The sequence below is a fragment of the Artemia sp. Qi Xiang Cuo genome, chromosome 8, assembly GCF_049724085.1.
Source record: "Artemia sp. Qi Xiang Cuo chromosome 8, ASM4972408v1, whole genome shotgun sequence".
In the NCBI taxonomy this organism is placed as follows: Eukaryota; Metazoa; Arthropoda; class Branchiopoda; order Anostraca; family Artemiidae; genus Artemia; species Artemia sp. Qi Xiang Cuo.
The window spans coordinates 9,476,116-9,497,258 of NC_142801.1; the positions used below are offsets into that span (position 1 = coordinate 9,476,116).

Below are 21,143 nucleotides of genomic sequence, written 5' to 3' on the forward strand. Positions count from 1 at the left end.
CTCCTTTTTAAAGGATGAACGGTTTTACGCGAAGTTATAAGCCAGTAAAAAAAACATGAAATTAAATTTTACCTGATTCGTTCTTCTTTGCATAAATTTAAGGAATCAAAAATAACGAGTAGTTCTTGAGCCACAAGATTTTTTTACTAGTAGTTCTTCTATTTCTCTGTGCCTGCATCTTTTTCTCCAGGCCTTATCCGTTCCTTGTAAGTTTTCTTTCATATATATTCTGACATCAATGATGTCATTGGTACGTTTTTATTATTTTTTAGCCAATGAAACTAGACTTAACAAGTATATAGAATTACAACTTTTACCTCACGTTTTGTTTCGGATAGCCTAATCTTGAATATTTTGGAATGTTCAAATAAAACAACTTTATTATTTCCGGAAGCTACTCACAAACAAACAAAAGAAAATCAAACTTCAAAAGTGCGAACAGTTAAAAGAAAAAATAATTGCACCAAATGTCAATAGCGACGAAGACCACGCTGCCTTTCCATCATAAACAACAAATTACAAGTAAAACAATAGGGAATGTTTTCCCGTAAGACAATTGAACTCCAAACTTTGAATGAATATTTCGAACCTATGTCCAAGGGCTGTCCTCAGCATATTTATTTATTTTACATAATTTTTGTTTTGATATAGACCTGAACACTAAAAAAAAATAAAAAAGATAACTCTCTACATAACTGAAATATGTTTCACTTAATGTTCACTTCACAAGCACTCGAATCAGGCTCAGTGTTGCCAGTTGATTGATCTAAAGTTGCACCACCTAAAAGTGAAAATGCACCGAATGAACGATTTTCCCACTGAAAAATTGCGCCGATTCGAAAAATTCAATGCGCAGCCGCCTCAAAAAGCGCCGTTTGGCCACTCTGATCAGACTAGTAAATCAAATGAACAATAAATAAAGACACGAAGTCTCTTCCATTCTGGATATATAAACCCATTTTAGGTCAATATAGGTCAAAATACTTTAGTTCCAAAATTTTAGGTCAAAAATAATGGAAAACCATTATTTTCAAAAAATTGATTTGTATGGAACGACAAAGTCAGCAACAAAATACGATGAAAATATCGCAAGGTAGGTCTTTTATTCCGGAATTGGAAGCCCTGGCTAGTCAATAGGAAATCTAGGGTTCCAGTGCCCGTCCCATCTCGAGCATGTGCTACCACAAGCTTAATTTTCAACGAGATTTAAATGTGAACACTCCTTATTCTCCTATTGATATAAATTTATTATTTATCTCACAAATCGGCACCAATTTACGAAAAGTTTTGGAGACAGAATGTGTTTTTCAAAATCAAGGGGAAGGGGCTGCAATTTGTTTCAATCTTTTCCAATAAAGATACCAAACAAGAGGTTTTTTCAATGAAAACACCAAGCAAGATTTTTTCGAAATCAAGGGGGCAAAAACAAATATAGGATGTTTGAAAAAAAACCGTCAGGCATAATTCAGAATAACACAAATGAAAACTTAAAAGAAACTTACATTAAAATACTACCATTAAAACTATAAAAAAATATTAAACAAACCTAGTATCATTACCTCAACGAAGCTCAACCAGAACTCAATGCAAGTTTCTTTTATATTGTCATTTTGTGTTATGCTGAGGACGGCCCTTGGACATAGGGTCGAAACAATTCAAATTTTTTGGTTCCACTGTCTTACAGAAAAAATCCCCTATTGTTCTACTTGTTCTTTACTGCATCAGTTATAAATTTTCATAAATACTATGGGTCAGTTACAGAAATTTGAACGTCATTTTCATCACTAGAGTCAACAGACACATCAGACTCAATATCACTTTCATCAGCTATTTCTTGTTGGTTCACACTGCCACCAATAAAATCAGCGGTGCTCGTAACATCATTGCCATGACTGCTACGAGGGCTACTTGTTGGTGTTACATCATCCACGGTACCAGCTTCATGCTTTTGAAGATGTCGATCTAGATTGATTTGTTGGCCAAAACACCTGTCACATAAATGGCACCTAAAATCAAAAAATTCGAGGTAAGTACAGTAGAATGTATTTTTAGAAATATGTTTCAAAAAGAGAATCAGGTGCCTACAAGATAATTTACCTGGGGTTGAGAAAGCATCCCCAAGAACAAACTAGTCATAAATTTTCCTTTTTAGAAAACTGTAGAGAAATTGTTCAAATTTTGAAACTGGCGGGTCCTAACCCAAAGGCCCTCCAAAATCTTACTTTTCTGAAAATTTAACTGATTGTTGGTGATTTGTATAATAATTAGGCCATCCATTCGTCGTATGCTTGGTCAAAGTAATTTGATCCCCACTGTGTTGCATTGTCACCCCCCTCAACCCCCTAGATTTTTAAAAAACACCTCTTTGAATTTTCATTGAAAAAAAAATCGTTCAAACTTAGATTTTAAAAATATATTTTTTTTTTGGTATCTTCAATAAACAGATTCCTTGTCCTCCCTACCTTTTCGTGAACTGGCCCCCCTGTAAGAGAGCAATATCCTCTCCTTTCACGGAAGATCATAACCTGACCTCAATATCTCACCTATTCTCCTAGTTGGTCAGATAAGGTTAGTGTAAATTGGACATGTAGGCAACAGAGGGGGGGGGGCAATACTGCGGCTTGACCCTTCGAAATCTTATGAGTTCCATAAGATCCAAAATCTTATGATCCCCCTTCAAAAGCTCTTAAAGATTACAAACAATTAAGGTTTTTCTTCCATTTTTCTGTTTTGCTACGAAAGCCGAGCCCTCGTCCCCCTTCAACAAATTCCTTGTGAGTTACTAACGCGCATGACTATTCTCGCTATGTCAGAAAAATTGTTCTTGGTGTGTGCAGAAGGCAGATGGCCTCGGCCTGCACCAAATTTCCACAAAAACATTTATTCTATGTCAAAAACTTCCAGATTCTCCTAATTTTCAGACAATTTGCGTGATAAAATAATAATGTCTAATAATAACATTCGATAGATACAAAAACCCTCACCTCCCTGAAATTGGGTGCCACGGTGAGGTACGAAGGCCAATTTTTTTTTTGGGGGGGGAGAGCAATAATAATTTCTTACTTTATTTTATAGTTTGAATAAGAAGTGCCAAAAATTATAAAAATTTTATGGTTTCGGGGGACCTGGGCTTTGAATTCCTCCCGTGTATGTCCCTGACCCTGTTCATAGAACATTAACATAACTATGCTACGAGCTGGTCGTTTTTAAATTGTTTAACTTGCCATAAAGATTTATACAAAAAACAACAATTTGACACAAAAAGAAGACACTACTGCTAACAATTGTGAGGTAATTTTGACAGGAATGCACAAATCATCTTTGTGGAATCATAGCTGCTGGTTAAAAAAAAAAACAGGTCTACTCTATTTAGCCCCGCAAAAGGTTGAATCTATTTGCACGAAAAAATCACCATTTATTTTTCTTTGAAAATATTTTTATAACAATTTTTATAATAATTAAAAAAAAATCATTTGTTTATTCTTTTTCCTTTGAAAAGCTCGGTTACCAAGGATAGTGAAGACAAAATCGGATTGATTGAACTGGTTAAATGAAAGCTTCTGCAACATGATTGGCCTAAAAACTATTGTAAACGGGAAATTCAACGGTACTTCTCTGTTAAACAAAACATGCCCAAGAAGTCAAGTTAGGTTAATTCTAATGAAATATACCAAGACATATTGATGACATAATACTTTAGAAACAAATTTGAAGAAACTACGACACAGAATTATGGAAAGAAGGCCGCGCACAACGCATTATATAGATACCTAGCCCAACCTCACCCAGACCACCTCTAAATATTAAATATTTAATTAAAATGTACATACATCGTAGTTTTCTTACTTAAAATAAATAAATTATAACCGATTCAGACCGGTTTTGTCAGATCTTTGACTGCGTAATTTTTGAGTGTATTCCGTTTAACAGAGAATTACCAATTCAACTTCTAATCAAAGTGATCTTCATATAAAGTTATTGATGGTAGCGGGTGTCATAAAACAAGAGTTAAAAATCAGCAAAAATTAGCCAAAAACGTCTAGCTTACCTATATAAATCATTAAAAATCAACTGAATGTTCATATTTGAGTACGAATGATTTTGTCATGTTTAATTAATTAGCTTTGCTTGTTCCTTTTCAATTCAACGCTCGTATTGAGCGGGGGATTTTTTATTTGCAATTATGTTGTATCACTCGTATCCAGCGGGTAATTTCTGATTTGCATCAGTGTTATTTGTCAAGTGAAGGACAAATTGTTTTAAAACTGAAGTAGTTTTATATTTCAAGGATTATTTTATTGTAAAATTGGTACTTTGTAAGGCCTGTCTGTTAACGTGCACTACTCAGCGCTGTGCAGGAAAGGCAGGTGGGTCGACTTCACACAGGTTGGATTGGAATCCACTTGGATGTATTAGTGAGGCTCGGCCCTCACTCAAAGATAAGTCTTTTCGTTCTGTTAATCGGCCCCCTAATAATATGCTACTATTAATTATGCAGCAGTTTAACGTTGCGCTAGCTAAATTTGATTTTAGTTTTTCTGGCACTTAAGTATTATTCCGACCACACTCAAGAAGTGAAGTTAGGTTAATCATAATGAAATATATCAAAATATGATGAAAATATAATACTTTAGCAACCAAGTTGTAGAAACTACAACAAAGAATTATGGAAAGCAAGCCACCCAGAACGCATTATATTAAATACCCAACCAAATCTAAATTTTTAATTAAAATATATCTGAACAGTAGTTTATCTGACTCAGGCTAAGTTGATTATCTCTGAGTGCACACAGAGAAACCGGTTTTACAGCACATCAAGAACAAAGTGCGGTCGGGATAATACGTAAGTACCGTTTGGCTTATTCAAACTACTTAGTTTTGCTTATATTTAACTACCTAGTTTATATATTCATTTTCAACTCAACGCTCGTACTGAACGGATGGTTTTCTATTTGCATTTGTGTTAGCTGCTTATGGATATTTGCCAAGTAAAATGCCAAGTGTTTTTAAACTGGAGTTGTTTGACATTTGAAGGATTATTTGATTGTGAAATTGGCAGTTTGTAGGCCAATCAACCCATTGAAATCGAATAGTTGGATTTGAAGTATTTTTCCAAATTTTTGAGGAATAAAAAATCTAAAGGGCATACAACTCCCCCCCCACCTTCACCATCCCTAATTACCACCCATGTATGTCAGGGAATCGAAACAATGGGTAACAATTTTCAAGCCAATAAAAGTAAAGAATACATTTCAACCAACTTTTATTGAACAATAATAATAATATTTATTTATAACCCACAAGATACAATGGAAAAACCGTGGAGTAAAAAAAACAACAACCATAAACATACGATTCTGTAATACAACATAAATAAATTAATTCAATTCAAAAAATGGCCAAAGAGGGTCAAAAACACTTATCATTTGCTAAGTTTTAAAACATAGATCTGCGGATTTTTGTTTCAGTCGCGAGGGTGTATCAACAATGTCAAATTTAGAAACGATTCTATGGCTCCGGTACCACCGAGGCAAACGCAGCAGATATTTACAGTACTTAAAATATCCTGAGCGTATATTCTTCGTATTCTTCTTGCGAAACAGGAAACAAAACCAGAAAGATAAAAACAGCAGAGGCACAAAAACTGGAATAAAGACGGCAAAGTCCTTTTCGGTTATACCGACCGCGATTGGGTGAAATTTTTCCGTAACCCTCATACTTTTCAGCAAGATGGACGTAATAGCGGAGCAAGTAGACGAAAGCGACGGTGAAAAAGATAGATCTGATCGCTTAATAATTGCTGAACATGGTATAGATGAAGAACTCAAGCAAAGAGGCGATGCTAGTGGAGAACACCCAAAACACAGAAAACTCTCATTTGGCAGCATTAACTGAAAGGCCTACTGCGGACAGTGTGGCTGAAAGCAGGTCAAAGTTGGCAATTAGACTTTGTTTTGTCTGGCTAAAAAGCAGAACATCATCAGCATAAGCAACATGACTAATGCCTAAACTATCATTGTAAAAAACTGACGGTTGAACACGTCGGAGAAACTTTGAGAAACAACGTCACCTTTTTTTAACTCCCCAGCACTACCCTTCCACTTCACCCTGACTGAAGAATTAGAATACCAATACTTAAGCACGAAAACAACAATAAGGTTAACGCCAGACGCTGCTAGAGAAAACAAAACATTTGAATGAATCACATTGTCAAAAGCACTAGGTAGGTCTAGATATATCAACGGTCAAACAATACAGGGAACTTTTTTTAACAACAGCTTGTTTCATTAGCTGACCCACAATATGGTGAGCTTGACTGCAGCCCATACCTTTTCTAAAAACCAAGCTGGAAGGGCGCTTGGAGTTAATGGCCGATAGCAGCACATATTAAAATACAGGGAACTATACAGTCAAACAATACAGGGAACTTTTTTTAACAACAGCTTGTTTCATTAGCTGACCCACAATATGGTGAGCTTGACTGCAGCCCATACCTTTTCTAAAAACCAAGCTGGAAGGGCGCTTGGAGTTAATGGCCGGTAGCAGCACATATTAAAATACAGGGAACTATACAGTCAAACAATACAGGGAACTTTTTTTAACAACAGCTTGTTTCATTAGCTGACCCACAATATGGTGAGCTTGACTGCAGCCCATACCTTTTCTAAAAACCAAGCTGGAAGGGCGCTTGGAGTTAATGGCCGATAGCAGCACATATTAAAATAGCTTACTAAAAAAACAAGAAACAGTGATAGGACGGTAATTAGAGCAAGCACTGGGGTCCTTACTCCTCTTGACAACGGAATATATACAACCGGACAAAAAACTATCCTGCACAATGGACTATGCCAAGCACATCTGAAACAATAACTGCAAATGCTTCAGTAGTTCAGGACAACCATAACAAAAAAAAATTGAAGCAAAGACCATCACTATCGAGAGACTCAGACTTATTCACTTGCTCGGAGCTCGGAGTTCAACACCAGATTCCACCGATAGCACTTGATATTGGTTGATACGCATTGAGTTTACAAGCTTTGTAAAATGATTTTGGAGATTAACACTAAATGAATGCAAAATATTCTTATAATGGGAAACGAAATCACATAGCCGAATAGAGGAGTTAATTGGAGATGAACCTTTTACACTGTTTTTAACACGATCCCAGGATTTATTGTCGCAGGGACCATCTCAGGCATTTAGTCTCGCTCTACGCAGGGAATATTTGTACTCTCGTCTGCTTTATTTGAAGGACTGAACCAGAAGGAGGGCGATCACAGGCTATCCACATGTGGAGCCAGAACTTAGCTTTTTGTTTAGTCATCTTCAATTTAGGATCAGCCTTCCATAAGGGATTGCTAGTACCCCTTTGAAAGCGCTAAGAGGGGACAGCATTTTTAGCGGCAGACTTGAGACTGGAATGTTGATTAATGTAAGTTAGGTTATTAAGTAAGGTAAGGTAAGTTAAGTAATGTAAGTTAAGTACAGTTAAGTAGGGTAATTTTACACTACTTTTAAAAACAAATAGAAGCTGTCAAATCTGCGCGTTCATTAATCTATGGCTTAACAAAGATGCAATTTCTGGTTAACTCTCTTTTTAAGTTTGGCTGAGCATGGCTACATTCAATCTCTTAACTTTGAATTAGTTAGCATACAACAATTTAAATTAAATAAAAAAATAGTATTTATTAAAATCATCCTCTAGTCATGCTAATTGTATTTGTTTATAATGTTTTCAGTTAAATATCCCTACAGCATTGAAAATGAAAATAAAAATTGCAGTGAAAAAAAAATCTTGAACTGATGGATCTTTCAACAATTAATATCATTATATATCTAATGTCAAAGCACTTGATTTACTCTTAAATACGTATTAAAGAATATTCACTAAAAATAAGGATTAATAGAAACAATTTGCGAATATAATTTTGACTTCAATGATGATTTTATAGCCAAATTTAAAATTCCACGCAAAACCACATACGTTTAATGTTCCCTGGGAAACATATGATTTTGCGATAAGCTCATTTCTGTGACTTGCTCCGAAAGGCCGAAAAACAGACTTTTTGATAACAGAAAAGAAAACTAGAAGTTAAGTTTTAATAATTGTGCGTAATTTGTTTCCACCTGGAGGATCCAAAACAATATTGCTAATTATATAATAGAAAAGAACAGAATTTATTGAAAATATGCATCCACAATCCACATACAAACGAATTAAATCACTAGCGCTCCCTGGACACCAGACTCCAAAAATAGAATTAAATAAGAATAATTATTAGAAATATGACAACGAATTTTTTTAAATACAGTACACAAATAATGGCACTAAACTATTTACCATGTCATCACTGTAGATTCAAATTAATAAACTTGTCTGAGATCAAATCAAAAACTAATTTTCCTCCCAAGAAAGAAATAAAAATTTATGCTTGAATGAAATTACTAAGCGATATAACCCACGAAAAGAGTGTTCTACTACATACACCAATTAAATAAATCCATATTTCGTACGAATGAATACATGAATGAATGAATTTAATACAATCCAACACAGTAACACAATGACCCGTCCAATGACAACGAAAGGAAGGGCCACAAAAGAAGAAAAGTAAAGAGAAGGCCGTATCCAGGGGGGTTTACCCGGTTTGACCCCCCCCCCCCTGAAATTTTTGACCGAGTCGAAAATTAGTCTAAAAAATACCTGTAAAGACAAAACCTTACCAGAAAAACGGAAAAAAAAATCGAGTAAAAACGAAAGGAAGGGCCACAAAAGAAGAAAAGTAAAGAGAAGGCCGTATCCAGGGGGGTTTACCCGGTTTGACCCCCCCCCCCCCCCCGAAATTTTTGACCGAGTAATAAATTAGTCTAAAAAATACCTGTAAAGACAAAACCTTACCAGAAAAACGGGAAAAAAAATCTAGTAACCCCCCCCCCCCGAAAAAAAAGTCCTGGATCCGCTCTTGAGTAAAGACGAGACAAGAAAAGTAATGCTGGAGAACCAGTGCACAGAAGATCAGTCCGATATGGGCAAAAAGAATGCACTAAAAAAGAATATAGAATATGCTTATGCTCCATCATCAAAGTTCCTTAACGCTTCAAATTCTCTCTTTCAAATTATACTTTTCTCAATTTTATTTCACATTAGCCGAGATCATCAATATTTTAACAATGTTACTCCTTAGGCGTGGACTATTCTGACCCTGGAGAAAATCAAAATCTTACTTGAACGGTTTCTCCCTGTGATGGATGTTTCTCACATGTCTTTGCAAGTTCGAAGAGATGCTGAAGGAGCGTTCACAGAACTTGCATTTGTACGGCTGTTCTCCTGTGTGAGTTCGCAAGTGCCTCGTCAAATTTGCGGAACGAGGAAATACCTTTCCGCAGAAACTAAAACGTAAAAATAAATTAATCTACTATATGAAAGACTGTAATAAACAACCTTAATAAAATACAAAGCTCTGAAAATTAATTACACTATTAGGCTCACTTTTGTCTAATACAGCCATACAAAATAAACGCTTTTGGGGAATTTTTTTTTCGTATATATATATATATATATATATATATATATATATATATATATATATATATATATATATATATATACTTGTGCACTATATGGTGAACACCGCTATAGACTGTACAAGGAGACCAGGCAGGTAACCCGTCAAACAGGTATCTGCAATAGATAAATGGAATGCAAAGCGTGGTTTTCATTGCGTTTACAATATTTAAACTGTTGTTTTTTGGGGTTTAGGGAGGGGGAGGTACCTAGGTTAGGTTATATATGGTGCTTGGGTTAGGTTATATATAAGTACCTAAATGGTACTTTTGCATTATATGGTAAACACCGCTATAGACTGTTCAAGGAAACCAGACAGGTATTTACCATATAATGCACAAGTGCCATATATATATATATATATATATATATATATATATATATATATATATATATATATATATATATATATATATATATATAGCAGTAGCACAAACATGCTTTTTATTAATGACAGGTGGATAAACTCGGACATTTTATGGCAGCTTTAAAAACACAAGACTGCTAACAGAATGCCAAAATATCGATGAGAGTCAAAAGTTTCTTACCGGCAGGCATAGCGATCTCTTGGACGAATTGCAGCGGATGTACTAGCCAGAATGTCATGGTAATTTGGGGTCCTTAAAAGATCTTGATGTGTCCTCAAGGTATTCCACGCATGATAAGGACCAAAACGATTCAAACTAGGTGGAACAATTGAATGTCGCATGGTAATCCTTGCAGGCAGCAATGCAGGATGTAAAAGAGGGGGAGGAGGAAGCGAACCTAATGATGACCAATTAATTGATGGAGCCTGGGAGGGTGGCAAGACTGGCGAGGGCACTTTTGGTGCAGGTGAAATTTTAGGAATTGGAGAACTGAAGGCAGATGTTTCAGAAATACTGAATTTCAACTCAGAGGCCGAAGAACTACTAAGATCTAATGGCTGCTCTTTTTGATCTTTTGGTTGATGCTCTTTTGGTTCAGGAGACGGGGTTTTCGAATCATCGCTGTCATCTGCTGGTCTCCATAATTTCTTTGGCTTAACGGCTGTGCGCCTTTCAGATTCTGAATTGCTTTCAATCACCGGTTTTTCTTCTCTTTGCATAGAATATGTCTTGGCTAAAGATGAATACAGAGCACTTGCATAAGACATCCCCAAATTCCCCATGTCTCCTGGTAATAGCAGGGGTTGTACGGGCAATAAAGGGAACGGTAATCCAGCTCTTGCGTATAATGTAGCTAGTAGTAACGGATCTGTTTGACCCATGGAAGGAAAAGATTGTTGAGTAGTTGGGACACTGACAGGACTAGCTGGGGCTTGCTGATACATATTAGTTGCAGGAGTAGTAGGCTGACAAGAGGCGTGGCAAAAACGTCGATGTTTCGCAAGTGTTGTTGCAGAAGAACAAGGCTGACCACAACGTCCACAGCGAAGGTGTGTCCGACAATCTGCGTGCATCCGTTTATGGCGGCACAAGTTTGAGAACTGTGTATAGGCCTTTCGGCAAACCTCACACCTAAAATGAAAGAGTGTATGCTTGATTTTGTTTTGATTTGTCGATAGAGTGAAAAACTATGATTTAAATCGTTTATTTTTTATTATACAGTGATTTGAGAATCCTTTCGATGGACAAGGTCCATCAAAATAGTCCATTTAAACGGAGATAGGAAATGACTTTGCTTAGCTGCAGATTCTACACCGAGTTCGCAACTACCCTCACTTTCTACCCTAACCACCGCAATAATATTCTCGTATATAGCACTAATCAGGGAAACCCACCTTTTGAATTTGAAACCCAGCTCAGCAACTTAAATTTGCCATAAATTCAAGCAAACCCAACTCTTAGAATGAATTTAACAACAGAAAAAAAGGAAATGATTCATAACGATATAAAATTACTGCAAGCATAATATATTTACTGAAATACTTGGACTATTGTCAGCTTGTATTTTACTTTCCCAGCAATGTTATGGGCTATTAAATCTTGGAAAAAAATAAAGCAAAATAAACCAAATTAAACGGACAACTGAAGAATTAATTTGTTCATGGAATTAATAAGAACTCGAACTCGAATTAATAAAAAAAGAGACTATTTTTTTATTTTTGGATATAAATATATATGTATATATATATATATATATATATATATATATATATATATATATATATATATATATATATATATATATATATATATATATATATATATATATATATATATATATATTAAATTCTTTTAAAGAAGACATAGAATCTTACGAGTAGTTTTTTTTTGTAGACTTAAGAAAGCTTTGCTTCTGTAGCCTTTTTAAGAGTGATATATAGTAAGGAGGAAGGTTAGTCCAAATAACAAGAAAAACTGATAAGCATGATATGTTTGACTTCAATTCAAGACTACTTTTAATTTATTGTAATTTTAGTAATTATTTGATTTTAGCAGTTTAACTTACAAACTACCTTTAATTTAATTTAATCGAAGTTGAATTAAATTTGCTTTAATTAAAAACTTCTTGCGTTACAGACACCGGACCGTTACCTAATAAAACTAAAAAAGTCAAAATAGACTTAATTTTAACTTATTTAAGGACGGATTATAATCAAAAAAAATTTTTGAATCAAGTCTGGAAGCTCTTGAAAAATTCTTGTTAAGGCTAGATTAGCATTCAAAACATGTATAAATTTAGTTAACACTATGTTTTGCCAAAGTTTATCAAATATATAGTAAATAAATATTGTTAAATGCATATTAGTTTTTTTTTAATACATAGTACTTTAAGTGTTTATAATAGAATAGTAAAGTATCCTAGTATTTTTTACTAAAAGCAAATACATAGTATTTTTACTCTTAAATACATAACACATAGTCTTAATTACACATACAGACAATAATGTTATATTAAACACATAATACACCCTGTAGCCATAATTATTATTAGTTAACTATTTTTTAACAAAACAAAAGTTCAATAATAATTTATGAAGAAAAACTTTTTTTGTACATTTATGATTTTACTGAGAAACGTTAGATTTTTTTTTTTTACTTCGACCAGAATTTGAGTGTCTTCTTTTGGCAGTCACCCTTACTTTTTTGGGCTAGGCAAAAACTCCCTTAGACGGGAAAGTTGATATCCATCTCGCTAAAACAAGTCACAAAACCAAACGACATTCTTCTTGGGTCTACAGCCACATTTTGTGTTTAAGCTGCCCTGACAAAGTTCCAGGAATCATTTAAAAATACGTAAAGCACTAAATTAATATTAGTTGTGAAGCTCATTGATAATCCTAATAGATATACATCAACCTGAGAGATAAAAAATGACGGAAACAGGAAGAACTTTTTTAATTATGCAGACGGGTACGTACTCTGGAGTTTTTTAATAGGACTCCTGATAATTTCGTATAATCCCCTTAGGGTTATATCCAGGATTTTTTTCATGGGGTAGGGGGGGGGGTTACAAAAAAACTTTAAAAAACGCATCGAAATTTATTTTTTTATATTCATTTTTGTTACGTTGTTAGTCGCACAAACATTTCATAGGGGGGGGATCAAGTCCCCTTAACACCCCTGTATACGTCCTTGAATCCCCCCCCCCATAAAACGAAGAAAGGTGTAATAAAAATATGGTACAAAATCTAATAGACAGTTCATTGGGGCTCAAGTCCGAAGCCCTCCTCATATATGTACATACATGCGTGCCAACTAGTGCTAACTGGAAAATCTAGTCCAAACCAGGAAATAAAATTATTCTGAACCCAAAATTAAATTTTGAGTAGTTGTTTTTAAATATACTTAATTAAGCTAAAAAGTTGACAATATTGTGTTACCAACACACCAGTGTGGAATTTGAAAAAAAAATGAAATTCTTCTTGTAATTTCTTATTTATTCCCGTATCATTTATTCAGTTTTGCGATTTTCTTAACTTGAGCCCCACTCAGCCTTCGAAATAAATCCCAATGCGTGTGCTTGGCAGAATAGCATACATTTCAACAACCTTAAGCAGCTTGAGACTTGGACTCTTAAAGCAAAAGTTTTGGTTCGGCTCTAATAACTTTATTTAGAAGACGGAACAACTTACCTAAAAGGCTTGACAGAGGCGTGGATGTGGGTGTGCTGCTTTAAACCAGAAGCAGTCGCAAATGATTTGCCGCACTCTGCACAAGTGTGTGTTCTTACACCAGCTGCGTGATTAGAGCGTATGTGGCGCTGTAGATTTGAAGCGTCAGTAAAGGTGCGCCCACAGTAGGTGCAATAAAAGCGCTTTTCGTTACAAGACGTAATTATATATGAAGAAGAACAAGAATCACAAGGTCCAAGGCCGTTTGCCGAACAGCTACAATTAAGAGGGTCTGATTTGCCACTGATACTCAAATCCGAGCCTGAAAAGAGAATGCAAGGCCTTATTATGTAATTGTCAATACTTTAAAAGTAAAAACCACTCCATTGCTTGAGATAATGTCACCGTGATATATATATATATATATATATATATATATATATATATATATATATATATATATATATATAGGCCTAGTCTGATTATTACTCATTATGGGGGTGATGTACAAGCTCACCTTTAGCTTTGTAATGACCAGACAATCTTGATCCTAAAGTAATCATTTCAACCAGACAGATCATTGCATCACAAACCCACCTGTGGCCAGCGCAAAGCTTTGTCAGTTTGTTGGCTATGTTCCCCTCCAAAGTTATCGTTCCATTAGCGCCTTACAACCCACAGGTTTGAACACGGCAATATCCACTGCGCGGCTTTATAGCAATGCCCAGCATAGCAGTGCCGTGATTTTGTCAAATCGTGGGTGGGAGGGCTACGTTGGAGCCAATTTCCCCAAGTCAAGTGAAAATGACAGTGAAAAATGAGTTATATAGTACTATAAAGGCAAATATATACTAAAGAAAACTGAACCGTTGCTCTTGATGTTTGAATTACGCAGGCTTATCTTAGTTTTTACAAGGTTTGTGAATGAACTTAATTTTAACTGGGGGGGGGGGGGGGTGAGGCTTGCATGCGGCAGTTGCCTCCCTACTCCATAGCAAATTACGCCCCTGCAGCATAGGGCTGGTTACATATTGCTTAAGGATCAAGATAGACTTATTATTCAAAGCTAGCAAGCATGAGCACCTTTCCCACAATGTGTTAGCATATGATTAATGGTGTTTTTATTCAGAGTCCTGGCATATTTTGTGACATTTTATTGATTTTAGCTCTTTGTTCAATACTATCAAAACCAAAAACTGGACAACCCGAAATGGTGCCACTTCTTACAAAAGATTCAATGTGAAATCAAATTTTGTTTTGTTGATTTTTTTTTCTTCTCCTTGAATATCAAAAGGACAGTTGTGTCAATCTATGAAAATATAGAGGCAAACATATTTTGCAAAATCTAAGGTAGAACAAAATTTTAAGGGGTCTTCAAACCGAATACCCCCTCCTTCTAGATATGGACATGCTGCTAACGTTAAATCACAGGAAGAGAATAGACCACTTCCCCATAATTCAAAGGGAAAAAAAATGCACTGACACGTTTTTATTTACAAAAAATTACGAGATAAAAACGGATTTAATTTAAATAAAGCAGTGACAAAGAACGAAAGTATAAAGAAACAACAAAAAATGTTAAATTAATAAAAATAAACAAAAATTTCAACTCCATATCCGGAAGCCTTTATCGATGGGGAAAAATGAAAAAGAAAAAAATAGTTAAATCATCTAAAGGAAAAGACAAAAACCTCACACAAGAGAGAGAAAAAACATCTTAATAGCTGGACTCACAGAAAAAGACACCGAAAATCTCTAGTACAGCAGATATTTCTACTCTTTAAATTCAGAATGGTAAATGAGATCTAGCAAAAATAAAATACTATATTCATTTGAAAGGATTTACAAAAATACAGGGCACCACCCCTGATGAAATTTACAGGTTAAAAACGTTTGAACTATTTAGGTAATTAAAGTTACATATGGCAACAGGGCAACGAAATCATGCATTATAATTTAAGCGGGTTTTTTATTTGCTAGTTTAGCTGCAGTCCGTTGACTCTTGCCAGCTTTGACCTCATCCCGACTTTCCTTTACAGGGTTATCATTTGTTCGGGGACTATTATGTAACTCACCACTGTTTGCAAGAGTCATATAGACGTATTTACAATTTTTGCTTGGTCAAATAGTATATTATGATGAGGAAAGTCAAATAAAAGTTCTACAATAGCTGATTCGAACGTTTCTATGTTTTACTGTGTCCTTCCTGCACAAAATTAACCACAAGAGTAAGGAATTCTGTATGCCCCCCTTTCTATGCGTTTTGAAATCTTATCTTTCCAATTATTTAGTAAAGAGCCTATAGTTTGTCGGGATTTAAATGTTGTTTTTGTATTATGTTTTTTTTTAATATTCGGAGTTTTTATTAATCAAGGTTTTGTTGTTGCTTCTTTTTTCTTTTTTGTCACTGTTTTATTTAAATTAAACCCATTTTTCTCTCTTAGTTTTTTATTAAACGGGAAAGCAGTGTGGCTTAAGAAATTATTGAAGCATTTTTATTGGTGAATCAGGGAAATCCAACTTCAGAAGGGAAAAATGAACCCATATTTTTAAAATGTGACTTGTTTGTCTGTGGTTACGACTTGGACGAAAAGTCAAGCTCCATCTCGTTGGTTCTTATTCGTCAAGACAGTAATAAGAACAGAAAGTTTTAGGGTCATAATATTTTTTATATTATTTAATTATTTGTTTTATATTTAATTATTTATTTCATTATTTTAATTATTTTTTTGTCCTTCAGTTTTTCCCGGGTTATTATTTTAAAATAGATTAAATGAGTATTTCTAGGGGAATTAGTTATTTTGTTTTGGAGGGGATGGGATGAGAGTGGGCTGTAAGGCTGGGGGAGGAGTGAGTGGAAGTGGTTAGGGTGGCTTGAGTTGTATTTTGATAGTTGTTGTTGCTCTGGGAGTGTGGGGGAGAGAGTATTTTTTTAATTGGTGTATAGTTTAGGAGGCTTCTAGGAATGTTTGTGCAGGTAATCACTATTCGTTAGCAATTTTTTTTTCTTAGTGTTGTGATTTATATTTGTAATGGTTCATATTTTTCTTTATCATGCTAAATAAAAGGAAAAAAAAGCCAAAGTATAGTGATGAGTTTCCCATCACTATAATATTATATTCTTCAAATGTACTAGTAACTTTCGGAGAAGAAGAATAGTAAACGTAGACCTAGCTAAAGGTTTCTAATACTGCATTATTTAACTAATTTATTGGGTATTTATTTATTATGCTTATATTTTATTAAGACCATAATGTAGCCTATTATCTGCGTGAAGAGCTTGCTAATTGTCCTTGTAAAAAAAAAAAAAAAAAAAAAAAAAAAAAAAAAAAAAAAAAACTGAAACGTCGATTTGGCTCCTCATGCGCCAGCAATGGCTCTAGAGGATCTTTTTCTTTTTCTTTTTCATATCTTTCATTATATTTTTCAGAGGATCTTTTTATTTATCTTTTTCTGTATCTGTTTCTCTTTTTCATTATCTTTTTCAGAGGATTTTTTACTTTATCTTTTTCACTTTTTCATTGTCCTTTTCTTTATTTTTTTTTCAGAGGATCTTTTTCTTTATCTTTTCTTTATATCTTTTCAGTATTTTTTTCAGGGGGATCTTTTACTTTATCTTTTCTCTTTTCCTTTTTCTCTTTTTCATTATCTTTTTCAGAGGATCTTTTTCTTTATCTATTTCATATCTTTTTCTCTTTTTCATTTTTTTTTCTGGGGATCTTTTACTTTATCTTTTTCATATCATTTCAAAATAAAAATAAAAAACAATAGAGATTAGAGACACTAGGATAATAACAGCTAGTGAAAAAAGGGAAAGGACAATCAGTGGCGGATCCAGGGGGCGTGGGGGCGCACCCCTAACGTAGTCTGAAGTAGTGTAACTCTCAAGACCTCCGCTTGACCGTCTTCAGCGCAGAATAATAATAATAAACAAAATACCGATAAAATGCCAAAAAAATATAACAACCAAACCTTAAAATAAATACAAGAGCTAAAACAGGAAGAGCCTCTCTCAGCAACGATGAAAGGGTAACTGAATGAAAATACAATACTGATTGAATGGTATTTCAGTCTTTCAAATTATGTAGAGCGTTCTTAAAAGTTAATCGCTTACCAGGTATGATATTATCGAAGGTTCTATTAGGTTGCGAAATATAATTTTGTGGATGGATATAAAAACCATCGAAGTTCATTATAAACCGAGCTTAGAAAAGTTTCTTCAGTGTCTCTTTCGTACTCTTGTATTATTCAGAAAACAACCGAGAACTGAAGTTAGATTAATCGTAATGAAATATGCCAAAATATGATTAATAATGATATAATAATGATATAGTTTATATAATGATATAACTTTGGCTGTATATGTGCACATTAGGAAGATGTGGGGGGAAAACAGGGTAATTTAACCTTACCCCCCCCCCCCATAATGTGCAAATATATAACCCAAATTATACCAGTCCAATAATAATAATTATTATTATTATTGTAAGTCCAATTTCCAAGTTTACAAGTTTGCAGGATTACAAGTCCAATGCATTCTGTCACCCGTTATTTGTCTTTGTGGCTATGAAACTTGTTTTCATAGATCTTGCGTTCAGCAAACTTCTCGAGTGTGTTCTGAATAATACAGGAGTACCTCTGTTTTTTTCTATTTCAACTGCCTCTCTGAAAACTTGCATGAGAGCTTTAACAGGGACAAAAATGGAGGCGTTATCAAACTAAATCAAATGGTGTGGGTCATCATTGACTTGTTGCGGCAAGGTGCAATCAAAAGTCTCAGGCCTTTGGCGCAGGACCGTGGTTTTGTCGATTGAGGACCTGTATTCCGACAGTGGCAGATCCAGGGGGCGGGGAAATCACACCCCTCAAGACTTTTTCTGGTCCTCTCATTCCTTTTTTTTACTCTTTTTTAGAATAAACTTGTCAATTTGGTCAATTATCGGCGCCTTTGTCGCATTGACCCCCCCCCCCCCAAAAAAAAAAAAACTTTGCTCATTGGTGTCCTTGTCACATTGGGCCTCTCCCGATATTTTGCTCTAGATCCATCCCTTTGTTCCGATAACCTCTCTCCCAATTGTTGTCGGGTTCTCCGAACATAGAAACAGCCACAAGAAAGGGAATTCTGTAGAAACGACTACCCAGAAAAGGAGTGGCTTTATCTTTACCGCTGTTGAAAAAGCTCTGTATTGTATTCAAAATTTGAAAAGTGACCCGTCCTTTAACGTCATGTGGTTATGTAAGATACGGACACTTACCGATTATAAAGTTATATAATAATTAAAAATAAGAAGTAAAAAAAAAACTTACCAGAGTCGCTTTCAGGATTAATGCCCTCGGTATGGAGTTTCTCCATGAACAAAATATAAAGAATCCAGATTTAGTTCGGTTTGGAACAAATCTAAGTTTGACATCAAATTTGCTCGATAATCTGGAATTTGAAACCATTCATCAAAGGACGAAACTTTTTTGCACAGCGGTCAGCTGTGCAACCGCAAATAAGTCGCAACAGTTGACCTGTCCTTACAATCACGGACGTAATTAGCAGGGGTGTCGTTTGGGGGGGGGGTCACGGGGGGCATTATCCCCCAGTAATGTAAAGAAAAAATATTGTAGAAAATAAGATAAACATTCCCATAATTCAAGCACCCACAGAATTGGATCAGTTTTCTTTAGTATATCTTTACCTTTATGGTACTATATGGCTCATTTTCAGGTTTGCTCTGTCATTTTCACTTGATTTGGGAAAATCAGCTCAAACTTTGCCCCCTCTCTCCCTCAGAATTTTGACAAAATTACGTCGCCACTTACAATATAATTCATATTTTGAAAAAAATATATGACAGCAATATTTATCTTTTACTGAAAATTAAATGTAAATAAAGTACACACACATGGTATAATTTGTATTTTAATAAAAGCACAATGTAGACATAGAGTGTAAAAAGAAAAGTATGCAACGAGACTAAAATCACAACTTTTTTGATTTGGCAGAAACATGTGACATGCTATTTTAAAACCCTTAACATAGCTCATTGATTTGCATTCAAGACCATATTTTTCAGGTTGTATTTTCTTGTGAGGAGGGAGAGTATTCATCCAAAGACAGCATGAAGGGAATTTTGTGACTTCTGAGCCAAATCGGCTAATTTTAGACATTACTTCATAGCCGATTATCACATATAATTTTATGTTCCATATATGGATCAAAACATCTTGTATTCAGACACGTGAATCCCCCCCCCCCAAAAAAAAAAAATTCGTCATTATATTTTAAAATACCATCTCGGTATTTTAACTGATAGTTAATTTTTTTATGTTTCCATTAAAAAGACGAGAAAATAACAAAATTGCCCCCGTTATTATTTTGGGAGGGAGAGGGGGCAAAATGAAGAGAATTATCCCCCACAAAATTAGCAACCTTGCTTATATTCATTCTAATTCAGATGTCCTATATTCATTCTAATTCAGATGTCCAAAGGAGGAGAGAGGGGCTCAACCGGGATGTTGTTCAATTGGATGGACTTCGTGCATATCATTTGCACTACTTTTCCAAACTTAGAGCTGCTGCTCCCTAGGATGGGGGGGGGGGGGTGCCGTCGTAAGGTTGGCGTGAAATGTTTAATAAAAAAACATGAAAAATTCATTGGAACTTCCGATTCATGAAAATTTTTAAGAAGAAATTTCATCTTTCAGAAAAAATTGCAGCTATTGAAAGTTAAAATTAACGAAAATGGTATAAATGATTCTTTTTCCTTGTTGCCCCGGTTTGCAGCCTCTAATGAAAGTAAACAAATTTTTTCTTAGACCACACTGCTTTTCCATTTACGAAAAACTAAGAGAAAAAACGGGTTTAATTTAAGCAAAGCAGTGACGACGAAAAAAAAATACAGCCAAACAATTTGTTAATAAAAAATATCCGAATGTTTCAATTTCACAGCCAGGAGTCTCTATCAGCGGAAAAAGCATAAGGAGAAAAAAAAACAACAGTTAAATCATCTAAAGAAAAAGACAAAAAAATGGCACAAAAGAAAAAAAATAAGACACAACAAATGATTAAAACTCAAATCTTAATAAACTTCACAAAATGCGGCAATTGTAATCACAGAAAAATCTCTATTAGAGCAGATATGTCCCCTATATAAATTCAGACTAGCAAATGGGATCTAGCAAAAGTAAAATACTACATTAATTTGAAAGAAATGACGAAAAAACAGGCAACACCCCCAGATTAAATTTACAGGTTAAAAACATTTGGACTATTTAGGTATTCTAAGTTTACATAAGGCTATAGGTCAACGAAACTCGTGTGTTATAAATTAAGTGGATTTTTTTATTTGCAAATTTAGCTGCAATCCGTTGACTTTCGCCAACTTTGACCTCATCCAACTTTTGTTAACAGGGTTGTCACTTGTTCGGGGACTAATATTTAACTCATTATTATTAGAAAATTTTACCTGCCCCCAAAGATCTTTAGATTTTTAAAATATATTCAGGGGTGGCGACCTGTTTTTAGTAATTTTTTTCATATAAATATAGTGT

The 21,143-nt window shown here is 34.7% G+C and overlaps 1 protein-coding gene across 1 annotated transcript in view; it reads right to left on the minus strand.

Annotated features, from left to right (window-relative positions):
- Positions 1–362: 362 nt before the first annotated feature.
- ham (hamlet) overlaps positions 363–21,143 on the minus strand; it is a 48,113-nt gene continuing 27,332 nt past the window's right edge. Inside the window, exons 2-6 of the mRNA XM_089092836.1 lie at positions 18,912–19,032; positions 13,626–13,926; positions 10,114–11,064; positions 9,226–9,390; positions 363–2,006 (exon numbers count right to left, since the gene is read on the minus strand). Of these exons, the coding sequence (XP_088948962.1) occupies positions 1,745–2,006; positions 9,226–9,390; positions 10,114–11,064; positions 13,626–13,926; positions 18,912–18,957 (1,725 nt within the window). The 5' untranslated portion in view covers positions 18,958–19,032 and the 3' untranslated portion in view covers positions 363–1,744. The remainder of the gene's footprint in view (positions 2,007–9,225; positions 9,391–10,113; positions 11,065–13,625; positions 13,927–18,911; positions 19,033–21,143) is intronic.